Below are 21,485 nucleotides of genomic sequence, written 5' to 3'. Positions count from 1 at the left end.
ATCCCTTCTTATGAAATTGGAAACTTTGCAAACATTGGACATCAAGATTATAGTAAGGCTCACTACTTTTTGACATCCCCCTCGTAAATATTTTGATCTGTGTCTTTGGTATTTGTTGACATTAAACCAGACATATCTTATGAGGATCATGCATCAAGTTTCTAAAAAGCATGTGCACATATTATGCATGTGAACAGCTGTGTTTGGGTAAAGTTTTGTTAAAACTTTGCCAATTTTCACTGATTTTCCTCATTTACTGAACTCATGACAATATTTTGTTTAATGTGATGGATTTATTTTGAAATACATCAGTACACGTTACACTGACCGTTTGATGGGTAGTGTGTATTATCAATTCATCAGTGTAATGCTTGCTTCTTCTTTGGGTACTGCTTGATTCTTGCAAGTTTAATTCTTTTTGTTCTTCAGACTTTGGATGTTCTGAGTATTGTCATTCTCATGGAGCAGTTGGAACCGAGTAAGGAGGAGCTTAACACTGTCACAGGTCGAGTTGCTTGGATGGATCGAGTCAAAACATATCTGCCTGTGATTGGTAGAATCCTCAATACTACAGATACGCAGCTAGCACATGGACTTGTGTGTCTCAGGGCCATGGATCAAGTCAGGTATCATTATCAAAGTGGAAAGAGTGCTCTTAAATCATTGCCAAAGTACTATATTTACTGCTAGTATCATTGCTATGTTTCAAGAATTATAATTGGTCCTTATTTTTTTATATTTATTTTATTTTATTTTGTAATGCTGCTGGTCTGGAATCAACAGATACCTGTATATTTAGTTCATGAATGAGTGTTGAGTTTTACGCCGCACTCAGCAATATTCAAGCTGTTTGACAGCAGTCTGTAAATACTGAGTCTAGACCAGACAATCTTGTGATCAACAGTATGAGCATCAATCTGTGTCAACCACGTCAGCAAACCTGACCAGTGGATCCCATTAGTCGCTTCTTACAACAAGCATAGTTGCCTTTAGTGGCAAGTATAGTCAATACCTTTAGTGGCAAGTATAGTCAATGTCTTTAGTGGTAAGTATAGTTGCCTGTAGTGGCAAACATGGGTTTGCCAAAGACCAATTTCACAGGTCAGTAAAGTACAGATTCTTGTGTATATTTATATTGAGTTGAAGGTTTGGCATCTGTGAAATGCATTGATACCTTTACTTTTTCTTCTTAATATGCTCCGAAAAAGCAATAACATCAATATGAGATTATTTTACCATCTATTTTACCAGTACCTCATTTGGACCAAGTGTATGTTTATGTATAGTCTTGTCTCAAAAGGAAAGTTCTGGAAGTATATGGGCCTGTCTAGCACCATAGTAAGACTTCTGACAATTTCTTAAAAAGGGACCTTTTGACATTATTTTTAACATCATGTGTCTTTGGGATTTAAGATTGTGTGAACTTGCATCCTAGACCTCATTCCTGCTGAAAAATGAACATTGTAACTGTTTTAGAATTTTCTTTCTTGGAACAAATGTTTCTTTCTTGGAACAAACGTCTAGAGAGCTAAAGCTTTTTGATAGATTTAATGTCATAACAAGCAGCATTAAACAGCTAATAAATGTAAAAAACTTGCAACACTTGTGTTACTTGGCCTCTGAAGGTCTTTTGACTTTATAGGCAGTGTTTGCAATACTTTAATTTACCAGCTGGCCATGAGGGCCTGCTGCTATGTGCAGGCTTTAAAATCTACAGGCCCTGAATGAAATCTGTAGGCCCATTTGGTTAAAGTCAAACCAATAGAAACAAAATAGACTACACTGTACATAGTTTCACACTGTTTCTACAAAATTAAGCAAAGCCTATGGCACACAGAGCAGTTGTATTTGTTAGACTGGTGTTAACATTCCTATGGCAAAGTGCAAGTTATAGTAACATGATGGATCGTGGGTGATTCCCAAACGTTAATATTGAAAAAAGGGGAAACATTCCAGTTGAAAAATAATTGACCAATAATTTACATATTACATGCACATATTTTAAACTGTCTGTGCAATACAATAACAACCGGCGCTGGGTCTCAGAGCTGGCAGTTATTTTGAAAGCTGGTTTAATTTTGCTCAGTGCTGTTTTCTTCGCCTGAAAAAAAAAGAACAATTCTCACTCAGTGAAAACGGAAATTAAAAAACATTTTGTCATTTTAGATGTGGATGGATGCGGGTAATGGTGATCAAACTGTTCTTGGAGAGTTTCTCAAGCAACAAGAAAGTTCAACTGGAATCTAGATGCATGCCACTGTGGACAGTAAGTATCTTCCTGGATGAACAGAGGTATTTCAATTCCCTACCATCAAGTCGAATGGAGCTATCCATCCATCCTTCATCTTACCACCTCATGTCATTTTCAGAAACTGTTAAATATTTCATTATGACATATTGTATTTGTATGTTAAACTGGTGTCTTTTGATGTTTGTATGTTTTGTATTTCGTTATATATCTCTGAGTTTTAAACAAAGTATGTTTATGTCCTTAGTATACATACAGTGCATACAAAGATAAAATAGTAAAATAAATTTACACTGAAATTGATGACAAGATAGGATTAATTTTAGAAATAGGCTTTGGAACAAAAAAGTTTTCAATTTAATTTTGAAAGTTTCTAGTGTTGAGACTACTTCATATATCACCACTAATTAGTCTCTCTGTTGACCTGCAGGACAAACTTAGACAATGTTATTCATTTCAGATGCTTACTGAAAATGCAGACCTTAAGAAAATGGAGTCTCTTAAAAAGATTGAGCTGTTCCTGAAGAGTGTTAACAAAAATGTGGTCAAAAAACTCTCTGGGTAAGCTTGTTTTTTAAATCACAACATTTTTTCTAAGTATCCTAGGATCCGCTGAAGCTCCCATGTGGCATTCAGCCACCATCAGCAGGAATCTAAGTTTCTGTTTCTACATGTTTGGTAACTCCAGGTAATCACAAATTCATTCTTATTGATGGTAATGTTTCCATTAGGTTACTAATCTGTGTTAAAGTCATTTGATGTATTATCATCCCTAATTTGAATGGATAATTTTGCATCTCCAGGTAATGTACTTTGGGTGCTCAAGCACAAATCATAAGTATCATATTTGTTGTTATGAAAAATATTAAAGAATATCTCCTATGAACCTTCATATTGAGATTGAGTCTCATTAAAAATCACATATTTTACATGACGTCTCAATCAAAACACAACTTTATAGGTCATGATTTTCAAAATCTTCATCATGACAGATGGTATTGTTATATTATGTAACTATTGTATCTTCAAAATATTGAACTACTCACCATGGAGAGCTCCATCAATTCTTGTGATGACAAGTGCAAGTGTGCCTTTTCAAACATTTTGAAGTCACTTACAGATCTTTAATGTCTATATAAGCTTGATAGATGGTTACATAGTTTATAGACATTTACACAGATATGTTTCAATGATGTTTTTAGAAAAGTAGGTTCTTGCAGTCATTGTGAAACCGAGTTTGAAGCCCCACCAGTAGAGCTTCCCTGCAAGGATAAGATCTGCCTCCGATGCTTCAATGAATCCCAAGTTACTAGGGATCTGATTTGTCCCAAGTGTCATACGGCTTTCCCAGAAACTTTCACACCAGGCAGTGGACCTTCACAACAAGTGTAAGTGATCTTCCTGAAGCCAAGGTAGTAATGACACATTCCATTAAGAACACCATAATGTAACTTGTTTTTGTTGTAAATAAGAATTCCTGATCCATGAGCGAACAGTAACATGGACACAATATCCTTTTTTTGAACATATTTGAAAAAGAATTAAGTAATCTTTATAGTCTGTATTTGTAACAACTTTGTTCTCAAGTACCATAAGTTTGTCTCCAAACCGTTACCAAGTGTGTTCTATAATTTTTAAACGTAGCAAACATTGATTTTATAATCATAACATTGGAATTTTGCAGGGAAATGTTTACAGAATACCAAGAGTATCTGAAGTGCTGCAACAGCTTTCTCATGTCTGTGGTGTCCAAGCTGTGCTTTGGTGGAACTGAGACTCCAGAGAGTGCTGTTATAGAGAGGATCTTCAGCTACATCACACGCAGATATAGTCAGTCTGGAAGGTTACACACAAAAGAGATGTCTGTGTTTGATGACATGATTGATCCTACACCTGTGGTCAGATCCTTTCTTCTTAAGCTTCTCATACACAAAAGGTAGATTTATCATGATCAGGTAAATTTATTTTGTCCAAATGACTATCTTTGCCTCATGTAGTCAACAGAGTTAGAAATCAATGAAAAACTGTTGTTAGAATTATACTCAGTCCTTCAGTGTACGAGGCCTATATTTCCCTTTTGCTGGAGTGCATTCAAGCCTGTTCTTATTATCCAGATTCCATGGAAAGTCCCATATTGTTTACGTCTTAGCTTTTCAAGGTTTCTTTATGATAGACATCATTAAGTGTGCCTGGTGGAAAGGGTTTTGTCATATTTTTTGGGGGGGAGACAATTATGCATTCTTCCCAAAGAACGTTCGTCATCGCTCACAACAATGATCAGTGAATTGTCTTGTCCAGACTCAGTTGTTTATATCACTTGGCATGTGAATTAGTTAGTGCAACAGAGAAACTCTTATATATTCACTGGTGCTATTGATAGAGCTGGATGTTCTTTAGTGAAATCATTACTGATTTTGAGAGATCCATTCACGTTTCTTCCTTTTAGAATCTGCTAATTGAGATCGGAGATTCACTGACCTTTGGAATTTACTAAGAATGTTACATTTGCTTGGTTTTATCAGCATATTGTAGACAACATTTATTATCTTTTTCTTCAGTGAGGAACTGGTGCAGAACTATCTCCAGAACTTCTTTCATGATGCGAAAGCCATATGCCAACAAGGAAAAGAAGAGATGCCCCTTGAAACATTAGAGGAGATTGTTCAGTTCAGCTTGCTTGTCATACAATGCTTTGAGGTAATCTTTGAAAATAGGTTTAAGTAGGTCTTACAGGTGTAATGGGGCCAAGGGTAGAAATTGGCATATGTATGATTAGCCATGCATGTTTGTGTATATAATAACAAACTTATGTATATTTGTTTGGTTCCAAATGAAATTTACTCGCCATCAATTCTGTAAAACAGGTGTCTGATTTTCGAACACACTATGTTTATCTCCTAAGTGACCTTTGTTACTGAGAACTGATACTTACTATTGTAATTTCTTAGCTTATTGTATCTTTGGTGTATGCATAGTAGTGGCCCATCCTAGTGTAAGTGTGAACCTTTGCACTTTGACCATACCATTCACATCAGTAAAATGCTCTTCCTTGCTTTGTAAACATACACTACTACTACTAGTAAGGATATCATGTTTGCTTTAAGATGTTTAAACCTGATTTTCAAGAAAGCCGCATGGCAGCTGCAATGAAGAAGCCATATATGTCAACTGATAGTCATTCCTGCTAAAAATACAATGTTATGCTGTTCAGTTTGGGCAAAATGCAATTTTGGCTGAGGATACCATTGAAATGAATGAAGTGATGGATAAATAATACAGAATCTGTCATTTAATTGCCACTGTTACATGTGTGAAATCATGCACCTTGTATTGAAGTCAAGATATTCTTTTGTGATGGGTTCATTGCTTCTCTTTGATTTAGTCGACAACTCATCTGTCTGTCCGTCTGTCCGTAATCATTTTGTTTCCGGAGCATAACTCAGGAACCGTTCAATATTTTTAGTCCAAACTTGATAGATATAGTAATCTCAGCCTATAGTTGTGCCTTTTGCTATTTACAGATTTTGGGCATTTATATTTTTTTTTGTTTTTCCATGGAACATTTTGGTGTCAGTCTAATGGTGAGGTGGGAATCGTTTCCGGAGCAGAACTAAAAAAAAGACTTTGTAATATCTGTCAGCAATAGTTGGTAGATATGTGTGGCAGATCCCAAAGTGGTGCCTTTTGCTCTTTACAGGTTTATATGACTTATTATTTTCTTGGTTTCCATAAAGACGTTTCGGACTTAGTCTCCAAATGGAGTGATGGGCTTCATTTCCGGAGCAGAACTCAAAAACCATTCAATATTTTTTGCAAAACTTGGTAGAGATGTGTGGCAGACCGTAAAGTGGTGCCTTTTGCTACTGACAGGTTTTTGTGATTTCTTATTTATATATATATATGAAACAGATCTTGAAGTGGTGCCCTTTGATGTTTACAGATATATGGCGTTTATATTTTACATGAATTCCATGGAAGCAATTCAGACTTAGTCTACAAAAACATTAAGTAACTGTCAGATGATTTGTCCTTTCAAATATGTTGGGTGGGGTGGGGTGGGGTGGGGTGGGGTGGAGTGGGGTGGGATATGTCATCTTCTGATGACTCTTGTTTAGATTTGAATGTCTCTTTTCGCAGGACTTATACTATGAACATGGATCACAGACTAGGACCTCATCAGAAGAAATGCAGGCTGCAGGCCACAAACTGTCAGATGGGCGACGCTTTATCCTATACATGGATTTGGACTTGAGAAAGATGTTCACCATAGCCATGTGTAGATATGGCCTTTCAGTAACAGCCAAATACCTGCATGCTGTATTTATTGATGAGACTGAGAAAATGTCAACTGACTATTTCAGAGAGCTCTTGGGTCACACTGAAGGAATTGTGACAGTTAAAAATGCTGAATGGCCAAAGTAAGTAATTTCCAATGCCCAGGACGAATATAACGTATTAATAATATATTAAAATTAAAACTGAATCAAGTTTTCAAACAATTGTAAGCATGACAGACTGTAATTTTAAACTTCCTGTGGCCACAAAGCTGTTGATTTTTACACACACATATACAGGTAGTGTCATTTCTTTAGGGATTTCACGTTGTCTGACATCAATAACACTAAAACATTAGACTGTCAATTTTTGTAAACTGAATTTGATTTAGAGAGAAAGCAGATTGAAATTGAAGGAATATGAGTGGATATCAGGTAAATTTAGTTTTGGAATTCACTATCAAAAACTGGCCAAATATTTATCAGAAATAAATTTTGTTAGAATTGAAGGCAAGGTTTACCAGGACAGGATTTTGCCATGAGATTGTTACAAGGGAATAACTTTGTTTGCTAAGATTTTACAACTGCAGCAAGTTGATTTGTTACTAATGTCCTTCAAATGAATGGTAGAGATATCATGCATGAAATGTTTTGTTATAATCCTGTTAATGTTTACTTGCACATCACTGAACTACTGTAACTCATATATCAGTCATATAACAAATTATCAATCAAATTCAGGCATTTATGGCAAATGGATTAATTTCCAGGAGCTAAGATTTGTTCCATGGAGACAACAGCAGTAGATTGGTGGTGGTTTGTGTAATAATCTTTGAGGTATCCCAATCAGAATTCAGTAAGATAAACGCAAAACTTGAAATTTGGTTCATGTGTAGTTTACAGTTTTGTCATATTTTATAAATTGACCTTTATTTTATTATGACCATTGATGTCCTTGCCAATAGCAAGTGAAGCCATAATACCATGAGAGTGCATTTAATTCTCTTTAGCTGGGGGACATGTTCAGTATCCAATCACAAGATATATACATTCAGACAATCTTTCTTCACCTTTTGAAAGCTGCATCTCAAGGTCAAAAGTATGCATTAAAAATATGAAAGTATGTTACGCATTACAAACTGTATTGACTATTGCCTGTGTTTGATCCACTGTGTAAATTTACCTTGATCTTTAAAGAAGTGTTGAATGAATGTAGAAAAACGCAAGAAAATATGAAATATGTCAACATATCCAGGTGAACTATGGTGATGAAGGTGGTTGTATTTTTCACAGGAAGTTCTTGGTGAAACAGATATGTCGGGAGTTTGGGACCGACAGCTACCAAGCTATCTGTGATACTGGCAAAGTGCCATGGTTGGCTCTGGATGTTACTGATAAGGTGACTTCTTAAGTTTACTTTAAAAATAGTAATTTGTTATTATTATTCATAGTTTTTTTGTAAATGCACTAATCTAGACATATTTAATAGACAATTAAAAACTTGTCAAACTGAGTCAAGAATAATACTTTTACCAGGTTGCACCTGTAATTTCAGACTGCTTGAGTAGTAGGGCATCTGAAAGATGAAATAATTACTATCATATTGCTAACCTCTTAGTTATACGGACAAGGTGTTCAACTTTATTCAGAAAGTCCATGGTTCAGATGATATACATACTTTGTAGGCTTGCTCACCTCCTTGGTCATGTTTGCAAGGCATATAGTTTCAATTCAGGACACCCTTGGTTCAAGTCTAACCATGGGATGACTGCTTCTCTAACCTCTAGGTGTTCATCTCAAAGTAACACCAGTCACCAGTCTCTACCTAATAAAACACAGTGACATCTTTAATCTTTTCATTAGGTCAGTGAATGTCCAGATCGATATATTGTCTGCCTTGAGTACCAACAAGTAAGAGAAACTTTGGCAAAGACTCTCCTTGGTGAAGACATCAAGCACCTGGAACAACTGGTCAAAGTAAGATGACATAGTGATGACTGTGCTAGATCAACTTGAAATGTCAGAACCACCAGGAAATTTTTTTATGCTATGGTTGATAATGTGACAGATGAAAGGAATAGGATATCTGTGAAAAGTGTAATTAAAGCATTGATGTTTGTATCTTTGTTTCAGTTAGTGATACATGATTACTGGCAGGAGCTTTTACCCTTTCTCCCACACAGAACCGCCAGCAAAGACATTGTCTTTGCATATTGTGTATATGTTCTTCGAAATATTTATGATAATTCAATAATTTCAGAAGAAAGAGATGCTGTTTCTCCTAGCTATACACAGAGAAGTGACCATGTCAAATATCAAACCTCAGACTGAAAGGGATCAACAGATGTTGGTATGTCACAGATTAGTGATTATCATGCTTTCAACAGGTATACATTTTAACAATAGTTGTGCAGAAAGTAAGTTTTGTTTATAATGTTTATTAATAATAATTCTATAAACAATTCAAAGGGATTTATATGAAGGAAATAGCCATGTTTACATATGTTTTAGTACACGTAACTGATTCTAAAGATGACTCCAATAGGTTAGTTTACACCTGATAAACAGGGATATTACCTCTTTTTCAGAAATCATCTCTGGAAATGATTGCACAGTTTGTTCAGAATGGAAAGGAAGTTACGCAAAAAGTAAGTTCTTACATTGTGCAATTCTGACTGTATCATGAGCATGTGTTTATGAAATAGTGACAGTACCAGGTGTTTGTAAAAATTGTAGCATGTCCTTTCCCACAAGTCATAAACAAATGCAAAGGCTACTCAGTTGTTCACACAAAAATATTTGGAAACATGCATCAAGTTTTGTTTACAATGCATCACATTTAGCTGTGTACATGTCTACCAAAAAACGTGTTTGAAAGCTTTACCGAGGCCTTGAATGTTGTAACCATGAACAACTTCTGAGCAAGAGTCATATATTTAGGAAATATGTGATCAGCATATGTGGGAGAAGGCTGTCTTATGATACACCTATTATATTTATATTATATTATAAGTTATCACATCGTGTCGAGGGAAATACAGGGTTTTATCAATCGCGAGTAAGGTTGTATTCCCCATACTTCCCTCGACACGATGTGATAACGCATTTATCTAGCTGAATGTTTTCACTAAATCAAAACAAAACAACACGCATCGAATCGACTTGTGTTTATATACATGAGATGCCACTGTTTGGCCTCAATGCACCGCACATTACTAAAGGTTTGTAGATGCACACTTTTCTCACTTTGCGTTGTCACGTGATATGACTTTCATAGCGGGAGTACACGACTTTTATACTCCCACTCGCGGATCGTGATGGATGTACATGGTATTTTATCAGAGTCACGTGGACCAATCATTACTCGACATTCTTACATGAGGCTAGATAATAGTTCATATTTACCTCATGTAATAGAGGTAGTATTGTTAGAATAATGAACAATGGGACCTTTATATTTTGTTATTGCTAGAAAATTCCTGTTTGCAAATACCTAGTATCATCACTATTTTCTAGTAAATGAGGAACAAATGCTTATGATACAGTAGGATGAGATGTATTGAGCAGATGATTATGGAAAGGATTTTATTTCTTTTTCATTTACATGCAGATTATGTAGGTGGTATGGTAAAATCATTCCTTGCCAGTATTACATGAAACAAATATTTTGTTGGAATAGCCTTAATAGATATTCTAAAATTACAAGGTCTGCAAATGGAGATACCACAGTCATTTTATCCCGTGATTTTGCAATAATGTGTGAGCAAGCTAAATTTTATGTAGCACTCAGCAATATTCCAGCAATATGGCAGCAATATCCTCTGCAAATATTTGAGCTCTGATCTACACAACTGGGATATGATGACATATGTCAGCCTTGTCAGTGAGCCAGATCCCCCTGATCCCATAAGTCATCTCTTATGACAAGGATGGGCTATTGAAAAACAATTCTAACCGAGATCTCCATGTGTATGGACTGTAATGGAATTAGGTCATAGTTGGTATGTACACGTGTCATCCAACAGTAACCATGTTCTATACCTACAAGAATCACTATCTATCTGAAAACTCTGTAATGCTGTATGCAGATGTAAGGGTTTGTGGTCTTGACATTTTGATGTGAAGATTCAGGGATTGAAGAAGTACTGAGGATGGACCTTTCAACTGAATCTGAGATCACAATATTATTAATTTTTTTAATGTTTAAAATTATGTTACCAGCACAAAATGCACACAAGAGCTACAGAAAAGATTAATTTTTTTATGTTTTGCCATTGTTGATGTTCCAATTTGTAAGTATCTAGTTTGATAATGTATGACAAGTTTTTTGGTATACCTCTTAGGAACTTGCACAGAGTCTGCTGAAGAATGAGTTTGGTGGACCTGGCTCCCCCCTGAATGTCACAGAAGGGCAGGGAGTCAGAGATCAGAGTCTGATATGCCTGCTGCTGCACACATATCTTGTCCTGACACAGTTCAACAACAAGCCAGGCTTCCTGAAACCACTGTCTGATCTCATACTGCACCCAGAAGACATGAAAGTCAGTAAAAATTAATATTTTGTTACTTGAGAAACATGCAGGATTAAATGCATCTTTGACTAGGGGGGCTGTTTCAAGTGTCATTGAGTCCATGAAAAAGTGTATGTGTACTGTTGTAATGATTATTTAAATGTTTCTGTCTTGGCATATTCAGTTGGGTTAATCTAGTCAGTCACAATGTCTGTCATAGGTTATATACAGTGATTACCATGGTATTTACTCAAAATATGGTGACATTCGGTTTAATTGTATAAATGGGAATGGTTGTCCGCTGGCATTGATGTCTTTGGCTAAATTTGTATCATCACCAACATGAATGATGATCATCAAAGTAGAAAATGCAACATCTGTTATATTGGGATTACACTTTCGTAGTACCTTTTAACTCATTAAGCCCAACACCTGGCACCCCTCGCTGACTGCCTGATTGCTGCGACGAGGCTAATTAGTGCTAATCATGCCTGATTTCCCTGGCAGGTCTCGGATATGACAGGAAACTGTCTAGTCACACAAACAAGTACTGATTATTTAATTGTGTCGTAAAGATGTAAATGGGAAAGAGGCCGATGTGAATACATATATTACAGCATTTCATGTAATTTATTACCTGTGTCTCTCATACCCCTTTGCCAGTGTGTGCTGTATTTTTATCAACACATACGCGGTCTTTGTACGTACGAGATGAACAAATATACAAATTCCTCCTGTCTCTCTCATCATATTGACGGAATTATAATATATTATTTATAATAGAGTTTAAAAATAGGGGGGCTTGTATTATAATCGTCTAGACTATTTCAAGGAAAGTATCAATAGGTGTGTAAGTAACATGGAACATATAGAGATTTATAGTTTGTCACTTTGTTCATCTTAGCTTAACGCTGCAAACATACATCACCATTCATACACATACATACTGCATGATGCATTTATCATTACTCGATGCTAAACAAAGCTTCCTGTCATGTGAAGGGATAAAATATCCCAAATGTAACGCATTATATCTCAGTTACTCATTATATTGACTGATACTTTGACCAATCGTATCGTGAGAACCTGTCACATAGGAAGGGCAAGGTGATGGGGCGTGGCCTAAATTTCTGAAGAGCACGTTTGGACACTCAAAGTGATATGGTAGAGATTGATTATTGGCTTTATCGTTGACCAATGGCTATGTTGTGTTTCGGCTGTATCAACTATCATGCAACAATTTGTGTATTGTAAACAAAATTAACATCAGTTACTGTAATGATGTATGAAAGAAACACATAAGACATATGGGAGTAGACTGACACTATGATGAGTGTATTCATTCTCAGATGGTGAACACACATGTCTTAGTATTTTGGACATGTAAAAGAATAACAACTGAAATGCAACAATTGAAGAGAATGAGTGAATTTAGTTTTACAGCGATTTTAGCTATATTCCAGCAGTATCGCGTGGGCTTCACACATTGTGCCCAACAACTGACAAGAATGGTATACGGTACCATTTGTACAACACAACTAGTGCATAAAGCGTTATCATCCTTGGAACAAGTCTTTATGGTAGGCCTCAAAACAGTCAACGCACAAAAACACATTACAGCTTGAACATCTGCATTTGATGTCTCGACGTTTGCCAGTCCGTTTCATTGTATGTAAGACATACTTAAACCAAATGATGTCCCTCTCATATCATTGTGAGAGATTAAATTGTTCAAAACATCTATGTCAATGGCAGTAAAGACGAATTTACGCACATGCATAATAATCTATGAAAGAAGCGTTTTTGCTGACACATTGCTAGTGTATAATGAATATTTTAAGGAAAGTACTAATAAGCTGGTCTGTGACTTACATATAACAGATTCAGTTTGCCGCTTTGGTTCATCTAGATTTAATGCAGAAAATATACAAACATACATGCATACATATTGTATAATGCTATTCCTTGCACATACATAAGACAAAGGGTCATGGGATGGGCGTCATCAAAGTTCCCGAATAGGACGTTTTGTATCTTAACTGTTCAATATAGTCCCTGATTTGTTATCTATGACCAATCGTATCATGAGATACCTGTCACATTGGAAATGACAGGTGATGGGGCGTGGGCTAAATTTCTGAAGAGTACGTTCGGTCACTAGACAGCTTGGATACAGATTGACTATTGGTTAGATCGTTGACCAATCGATATGCTAGATTTCGGCTTTATCAACTCTAGCTATCATGAAAAACTTTGTGTATCGTGAACATACATAATCGTAAGGATGCCTGAAATGTACACATAGGACTAACAAGCACTTTGACAAGTTTATTTTTCTTTGAAGCGCTCAAAGCGCTACAATCCGATTATTTTTACCCCAGATAACCCAATCCAACTATTGAGTAGAGATAGTATTTATTTGCGTATACTTTTTGTGTACACTACTTGTACATCACACATAATGGCTTGCTGAACATTTCAATATAATCTGCACATTGTTATGAATAAATATCATAATTCAAGTACATGTCTCATAGAATTTAAAAAAGTAACACGATACTGATTTATTGTGATGTATACACTTGTAGTTGAATCTCCCCAAATATTTATGAAGATGGGCATACTTATATTTGTTTTGAAAGCAAACGAGGTTCAGAAGATTGGCAATGGGCGTGACTCCACAAACCAAGTTGTCCAATGATGTAACAGCGCATAAGTTTGTTTTACACTTGTCACAGGACAAGTTTACCTGGACATGCATTCGACCAGAGGCTGTTATTTTGAGGTTGAAAGAGGTGTTCATATATTTAGTGTTGTCTGATTGAATGATTATACGCATCAATTCCGTAACTGATATATTATCCTCCTTTTATTGACGATGGATCTGATACACGTGTTCATTACACAGGATAAGATAATTACAGAGATCAAATGCAAATGTTTCTTACACAATGCTTATGTAAATTGCATTGAAAAATCACATTTCAAATAAGCATGAAACAGCTTGAACAAAATACCCCAGTTACCTTTGTATGGTTTATGTGTACTATATATGTATATTATGAGTAGATGCAAGAGTTATCACTTCATATTCGATTATGTATTATTGTCAACTTTTAAAATCAATAGTCGCAAATGAATTAGGTCTAAATTAGTAACTTGGTTTATTTCAAATCTACACGAACATGAGTGTAATACAGTATTGCTATTTATGTCTACGATTCATTATATGAACTATTACAATGAATGAATGAATGATTTAATTTAGAAGAAGGTTTCGTAACCTTGTCACCGTTAATTCAATCAATCTGCAAACATAGTATCTTAGTATTCACTCCCAATGACGAGTAACAAACACGTACCTCCAGTAACAACATCTCATAATCCCTTTTCTCGCAGACATGTGTTCATTTGCCTGTATAAGCCCTGACATTGCAAGCAATTGTTATCAAAACACATTAATAGTTCTTCTGATTAACACAGAAAGTAATCTCTCTCGTAAGAAAGGCTAATCTTTGATCATTACTGCTAAATTGATTGAAAGGTAATGTACGAATATAAAATGTAAAACCACCAATACGCAGCTCTCGCTGAATGAGAGGTGCTTTTCATAACCCCCAATATGCGGCTCTCGCTGAATAAGAGGTGCTTTTTATTACCCCCAATACGCGGCTCTCGCTGTGAGAAGCTAATTAATTTGCCGCATATATGCGGCTCTCTGCCTTAATGAGTTAAAATGAAAAATGTTTTTGATGCTTAAGAACTACGCCACAAGACTGTAGAGAAGTTGTATTATTAGGATCAGAAAAATGGTTGTATATTTATCTGAGTGGACTTATGTAAAGATTACACTTTCATGAGACACATGCATTTTAGCTAGTTCATGAATTGTGTCCATTAAACAAATACATCATATGACTTCAGGTGAACATGAGATAACATACTTTGTGAATGAATATGTGAAATTTGAGAGTTATGCCTCACAAGACATGATGATTTTCCATTTCATTTGTATTTCTTGTCATGCTAATCATAATAATACATATATATAACTTCATTTTTGAGATAAAAAGTCTATCCCAAGTGTCTTTCATAGGACATGTTACTCCCAACAATGCCTCAGGATGATGTTGATTCTATAAGGCAAGTGATGATGGAATCCTTAAAAGCGAAAGGAGATTCAAGCACAGTTGTCTTTTTTCGTAAGTATTGCTTTTCTGAGGGTCTGAGCCTCTCACTGGAGGAGTGTTACAATTTGATTTCAAGAAACATCAACTGATGATGTCATGGAGTAAATCATGCAAATTGTTCTGCAGTCAAGGTGCATGTACACAAAATAAGCAAGCATCAATAAAAGTACTTACAAGCACTATTTGATTTTTTGTTGGTAAAAATGATGTTTGTTAACCTTATGAGGAGTTCTAGATAAGTCTCAGAAGAGCATTCTCAGTAAAGTATTTAATTAGACTTGGCCATCCAGCTGCATGCTGTTGTTCAGTGTTAGCATGGAAAGCAGAGGCTGATATTGAAATCAATCTCTGGATTATCTGATAATGACATTTATTTATTTATTTATTTATTTATTTATTTATTTATTTATTTATTTATTTATTTATTTATTTATTTATTTATTTATTTATTTATTTATTTATTTACAGGCCTCCAATGTAACAATGTTACAGATATAACTGGACATTAAACATTTAAAACCCAACTGTTGTAGAAGTGTTGTCTATTTGGCAACTATCTATCCACAGTTTTGTTTACTTGCAGGTTGTCCTGATGGCCATCCATATGCAATTACTGAGGTAATGAATACATCATACTTACAATTAAATACTTCCTTATTTATGTTGTGGATAATAGAAGTAAATTGTCCATGAATAGGTCATAATTTTTGGATTACATTGACATTAGTACACAGTCAGTTTAGAATGAGATAGTGATTGTTGTTTGATGATTTAGTAAGGTATATATCTTTCCATTATATGCTCTTCAAGCCAAAAAAGAAACCACTGCTTTTTGTGTTTCCCTACTGTGTGCTCATAACTGATTCAAATATGACATCATTGTTCAATTACAATAAAATCATCACTTTACAAATTTCCAAACATGATTATCCAGAAAGTGTTTAGTAACACCAAAGAGTGCTATCAATGCCACTTGGGCAAAGTAAAATATCATCATCCATGAGCATTTATAACAGCTTAGCACTGGTGACCCATAGAAGAAAGGAAATGCCGAATATGTCTTGAGGAATGTTTCGATACACTTGCTTAAGTGCTGTGTGTAGTTCTTGCGGTGCCTGAGGTGACAGATAAGACTGGCACTAGCATCAGTCAAAAGTATTGCATAGGTGTTCAAAGGGGGACAAATCAGGTGATTAAGAACACCAGGGTAACACCTTAACATTGTTTTGACCGAGGACTGAGGAAGTCCTGTCAAACACGTGCAATGTGAGGTCGAGCATTGTCATGCTCCAAAGATTAACTGTTGATGCTGATGAAGAGAATGATGTGATGTTGAACTGGGATGCGTGTAACATTATTTTGTTGTTGAACACTTTTTTCCAAACGTTTTGTGTCAGCAAAAATTCCCCAATATGTTGGGATTCAGCATGAATTGGTTTGTGTTAAATACTTTCCTAAAATTCAAATTTTCCTATGTATAGTTTCTTTTTTTCTGAAGAGTATACATTTGACCAAGTATGGACTTGACTGATAGGAAATAATGACTGTTAGCCAAATGAATTCAGAATGAAGTCCAGTATGTGAAATTCATTGCTGAAGCAGTCACTATTAGTCAGTGTGATGTCACTTGCTTAAAACATAAAAAAAACTCTGCCATTTCAATTCAGTGAAATCCTTACATGCATAAATGTTTGTATTAGTGACCCAGATTTTATATTTTAAAATTACCTCAAAATTACTTTAAATGTAGATGTACCTTTCACTGTCATGTCCATGTTTTCTTTCTACAAGCGAATCATTATCTGTCTTCAGTGTGGTCGACCTTACACAGAAGGCACATGCAATAAGTGTGGAAAGAAAATTGGAGGCAGAAGACATGAAGCATTTGAAGGAAATACACGCCATGGAGGGTAAGCAATTTAGATATACAATTCAATAATGACAGGGATTAAAAATATTTTTTAAAAGCGACTTGCCACAGGACAAGTGACTTCAAGAAAGTCACTTGTCCTGACAAACTTTCCCCTTCTTGCCCTGATTTTATGACACAGTGATTGATGTTAATGTTTATTGGACTATTCTCAAAGAGTGATAATTCTTTTTCATAGAGATCTCCCTTGGGGTACTTATATGCATTTTCTGCTGATGGAAAATGTCACATAACAGTTGTATGAATGTTTTAATAAAATATTGTACAATCAACAAAAACGGCCCCTTACCACGTGGAGTCACCCCTCTGCCGCACATGTGCAGGCAACCAGGTAAGCATCCAAGCCCGTGTCATCATTCCTTCTGCTGTCACTGTTGTGTCCGGATGTGTAAGCTGGAAAGTTAAGATAAAGTATCTACAAGGTTGCCATTACATGCTTGAAGATGTCTCTGGAGTCTTCCTCTACTATATGTATGGTTGAATCGCTCGTTAAAAAGAAAAAGAACGTTATTTAAAACCAAGAGTTACCTTGTTTGTCTGTGACTAGAGTTGTATTATGGCAGCTTTCTTGTGGGTTACGCTCGTGTTGCTTTCCCATGGCGGGAAACTGGCATCCCCGCATGTTGAAATATTGTGTCTTGTACCAACTAGTTCATGTAGCGGGCGTTTACGTAATTTTCAATGTTTTGTACGTGATAAATAACGTTTTATACGTATGTATGCTGTTGTGTTCACCATTAGCTTATGCCTTGCACATTTGGCTTACAGGCGTTTACGGCATGTACGTCTTGCAGGACAAATATTCCCCACAAGACAGGCACTCTAAGTGCCTTTGTTTGTCTGGAGAAAGCGGGACATGACCCTGAAGCTTGCGAGTTGTGCTGGGGTTTCTGCCCCCGGGCTCGGAAAAGGAGGGTGGCGGGCTCCAGTCCCTCTCATGGTCTTGGTGCAGGGTCCGTTGAGGATTCCTGGGGTTCCGGTCCCTGCATCACCCCTCCCCATGAGAGCGGAGGACTCGGTTCTGTCCGAGCTTCCTCCCGCATGTCGGGACCGGGGTTCAGCTGGCTCCACGCCTTAGGCTCTTCTCTCCCCTCTGTTGCTCGCTCATCCACATGGGTTGGGGCGTGGGTCCTCCTTTCGGGAGGACTCTACCTCGGCTTCGGGCTTGGTTTGTTGAGGCGATGGATGTCGGGGAGGTTGAGGGTGCCTTTCATTTCTCCTCAGCCACAGTCCCGACAGGCCACTGACTCGACTGAGTTCCGCCTGCCGGGTGAGGCGTTTGCTCCTAGGCAACCCTCACAGACGCAGCTCCGCATACTACCCTCATTACAGAGGTTGGCCCTGGAGACGGGGAAGAACTCTGGGGACGTTTCCCCGAATGTAGTTCTTCTCCGCCTATTGTCCAAAGTCCAGACTCATCTGACGCGCAATTCTTTGGGATCGGCGGCGTCTATGGTGATGTGCGCAGTCATGGGGATGCACAAGCTGTGGCTGTCGATGTCTTGGTCCTCGGCAGCTACACAGCAGACCTTGCTGGCCCTTCCGTTTCGGCTGGGGGCGACGTTTCCGGGGGCTCAGCAAGTCGTTTGGGAGGCTGCAGAGGTTTCGACATCTTTTAACAACTCGAACGCCTTGCTGGAGCAACCGCGGGTTTCTCGCCTGTAGCGAGTTCCTCTTCCAGGGTGCAACCCACGCCTGAGTCTGCCGGCTGGCTTCGGACGCTGGGTAGGAGTAGGAAGAGGAGCCGCGCTGCCAAGGGCAAGGGGAAGGAGCGGATCTGTGCAGCCTTTTCGCCGGGCATGGTGGGGGTCTGTCCTGACCCCCCACTAATTCCGCAGGCTGCTCCCACGGGGCAGTCCCTGTGCTGCAGGGGACTACTCATGCCCTTTTTGCCTTATATCCCAGTGGGGGGCCGCCTCTCTCTCCCTTCCGGAGTGGGAGAAGGCAACATGAAATGCTTGGGTGCTGTCCACCATTCGTGTCAGCCATCGTCACTGTGGAAGTGAGGCCCAGCATACGGCGCACTCCGGTGCCGGCATGTCTGATCGAGGTGGGTCTTCTGGGAGACGAGGTTTGGGCATTGCTGGACAAGTCTGCGGTAGAGCGTTTACTCCAGGGCAAGGAACAGACGGGCTTTTATTCCATGTATTTCCTCATTCCCAAGAAGGACGGCAGGTTCCGTCCCATTCTCAGCCTCAAGGAGTTGAACCGCATGTTAGAGGTTCTGTCCTTCAAGATGGAGACACTTCGATCGGTGATCTCCGCTGTTCAGCCTGACGACTGGCTTACGTCGATCAACCTGAAGGACGCGTATCTTCATGTTCCTCCGGTTCTCTTACGACGAGATGTGACATCAGTTCACGGTGCTCCCCTTTGGTATCATCACGGCCCCAAGGGTGTTCACCAAACTCATGATAGTGCCAGCTACTCAAGCCAGGTCACAAGGAAGGTGTTGTCACCTTTACCTGGACAACTGGCTGCTCAGTGCACTATCTCAACCAGCGAGTCGAGACTCTACTCACGCAGTGATAGATGTTCTAGTTCAGTTGGGTTGGATCATCAACCTCAAGAAATCCGACCTGGTACCCACCCAGGACTTGGTTTTTCTCAGGGCGAAGTTCACAACACGTCAGGTTCTTGTGTCTTTGTCGCCCGACTGAGTCAGCAGAGTACGGGAGATGGTGTCTTCCTTCCTCTCACGGCCGCATGCCCCAGCGCGAACTTGGCTTCGTCTCTTGGGTCACATGGCAACGACCGTCTCTGTGGTATGGCAGGTGTGGTTGAGGATGCGCCCCATACAGCAAGCTTTGGCGTGTCTGTGGGCTCACTCCGAGGATCTGGAGAAATGTCTCACAGTTCCCGGGTGGTTGTCTCCTCACCTTCAGTGATGGACCGATGTCAGGAATATCTCCAAAGGGGTCCCCTTGGAGCTCCTTCAGGAGACATGGGATTTTCTCCTCTGGTTGGGTAGGGCCACCCACCTCCCGCAATTCTGTTCGTTGATTTATCTATCAGCAGAAGGAATGATGATACGGGCTTGGATGCTTACCTGGTTGCCTGCGCATGCGCGGCAGAGGGGTAACTCCACGTGGTGAGGGGCCGTATAATGAACAAAACAAGACTTTTTGTTGATTGTGCAATATTTTATTAAAACATTGATACAACTGTCACGTGACATTTTCCGTCAGCAGAAAATGCATATAAGTACCCCAAGGACGATTCTCTTCAAAGAATTGGAAACCTCTACAGGTTTGTCTAAATTTCAAAGAATGATAGCTCTAATTTACTATTATTGCGGTATGTAGTAGCTACATTATGAGCAGATATAAAGTGAAATCCAATTTTATTTGCAGTTTTAAACCATAAGGGGAAATTATCTAGTTGTCCACGGACAAGTAAGATACCATTATTTGATTGCCTGAAATGAAATGATTTTTTAACTCCTGATGACAGAATATGTCTTCATGTATTTAGAAGAAATAAATACTTAAGGCATAAAGACTTACATTTACAGCAGCCAGTTATGTTGTTCTAAATCTCTTATTTAAAAGTAAATAATAACAATAATAAAATTATAAAAAATCTATTCTTACCTCTGTTTTATAGATTTATTTTGATGGTTTAATTTAATGCTGTCTGTATGAAATGACAGTGTCTCAGCATCTGCATATCACTTCTTTAGCTTTGACACAACATGAACCTTATTTTTGCAGGGGGATTTAAAGCGAACTTTATGCGTCCGTCTGTCCATCCTTGCACATTTGTCTTTTTCGGAGCAGAACTCTAAAACCGTTCAATATTTCCTCACCAAAGTTGGTAGTTTTGGAATTCTGAATAAAATATTTTTTGGTAATTCCATAGCAACAAGTATGACTTAGACTGAAATTGGTGTAGTGCTCCCTTCTGGAGCAGAGCTTGTATAACCTTTCAGTACTCTCCATCCACTTTTCCATACACAACAAAACATTTGACATAATCATAACTGATATACATATTTTGAAGAAGTATTTTGCCATTGCAGGGGATATTGCTGACTTTGTCTTCCTATTAAAGTTGCTTTCATTTTGGTTCATGACACTAATAACAATTGTGTTAATAGTAGATATACATAGTATTTGGGATTCCACTTTGTAAGTGGAAATTTGAATCTATCTTGTAACCTGCCATAAGCTACAGTTATACCATGAACTCAAAGGGACCATAACTTTTACATTGTTATAACTAGAGTTTGTATTTTGCTTAAAAGATACAAATGGCCAAGACAAAAAGCTCCCAGATCATTATGTCCTTTTGTTATGCGTTTAGCGAGAGGGGTCCATGGAGGCCATTCAT

The 21,485-nt window shown here is 37.8% G+C and overlaps 1 protein-coding gene across 1 annotated transcript in view; it reads left to right on the top strand.

Moving 5' to 3' along the window:
* LOC137286116 (E3 ubiquitin-protein ligase rnf213-alpha-like) overlaps positions 1-21,485 on the top strand; it is a 251,401-nt gene that overhangs the window by 212,449 nt on the left and 17,467 nt on the right. The window contains exons 65-79 of the mRNA XM_067817776.1: positions 430-626; positions 2,167-2,266; positions 2,709-2,809; positions 3,451-3,636; positions 3,933-4,184; positions 4,807-4,945; positions 6,386-6,666; positions 7,816-7,921; positions 8,386-8,499; positions 8,783-8,872; positions 9,111-9,170; positions 10,866-11,063; positions 15,130-15,235; positions 15,807-15,841; positions 17,036-17,133. Of these exons, the coding sequence (XP_067673877.1) occupies positions 430-626; positions 2,167-2,266; positions 2,709-2,809; positions 3,451-3,636; positions 3,933-4,184; positions 4,807-4,945; positions 6,386-6,666; positions 7,816-7,921; positions 8,386-8,499; positions 8,783-8,872; positions 9,111-9,170; positions 10,866-11,063; positions 15,130-15,235; positions 15,807-15,841; positions 17,036-17,133 (2,063 nt within the window). The remainder of the gene's footprint in view (positions 1-429; positions 627-2,166; positions 2,267-2,708; positions 2,810-3,450; positions 3,637-3,932; positions 4,185-4,806; positions 4,946-6,385; positions 6,667-7,815; positions 7,922-8,385; positions 8,500-8,782; positions 8,873-9,110; positions 9,171-10,865; positions 11,064-15,129; positions 15,236-15,806; positions 15,842-17,035; positions 17,134-21,485) is intronic.

The sequence above is a fragment of the Haliotis asinina genome, chromosome 6 (assembly GCF_037392515.1).
Source record: "Haliotis asinina isolate JCU_RB_2024 chromosome 6, JCU_Hal_asi_v2, whole genome shotgun sequence".
Classification (NCBI taxonomy): domain Eukaryota; kingdom Metazoa; phylum Mollusca; class Gastropoda; order Lepetellida; family Haliotidae; genus Haliotis; species Haliotis asinina.
Note: the sequence above shows the minus strand (reverse complement) of the source record. Positions and strands in the feature narration are given on the sequence as shown.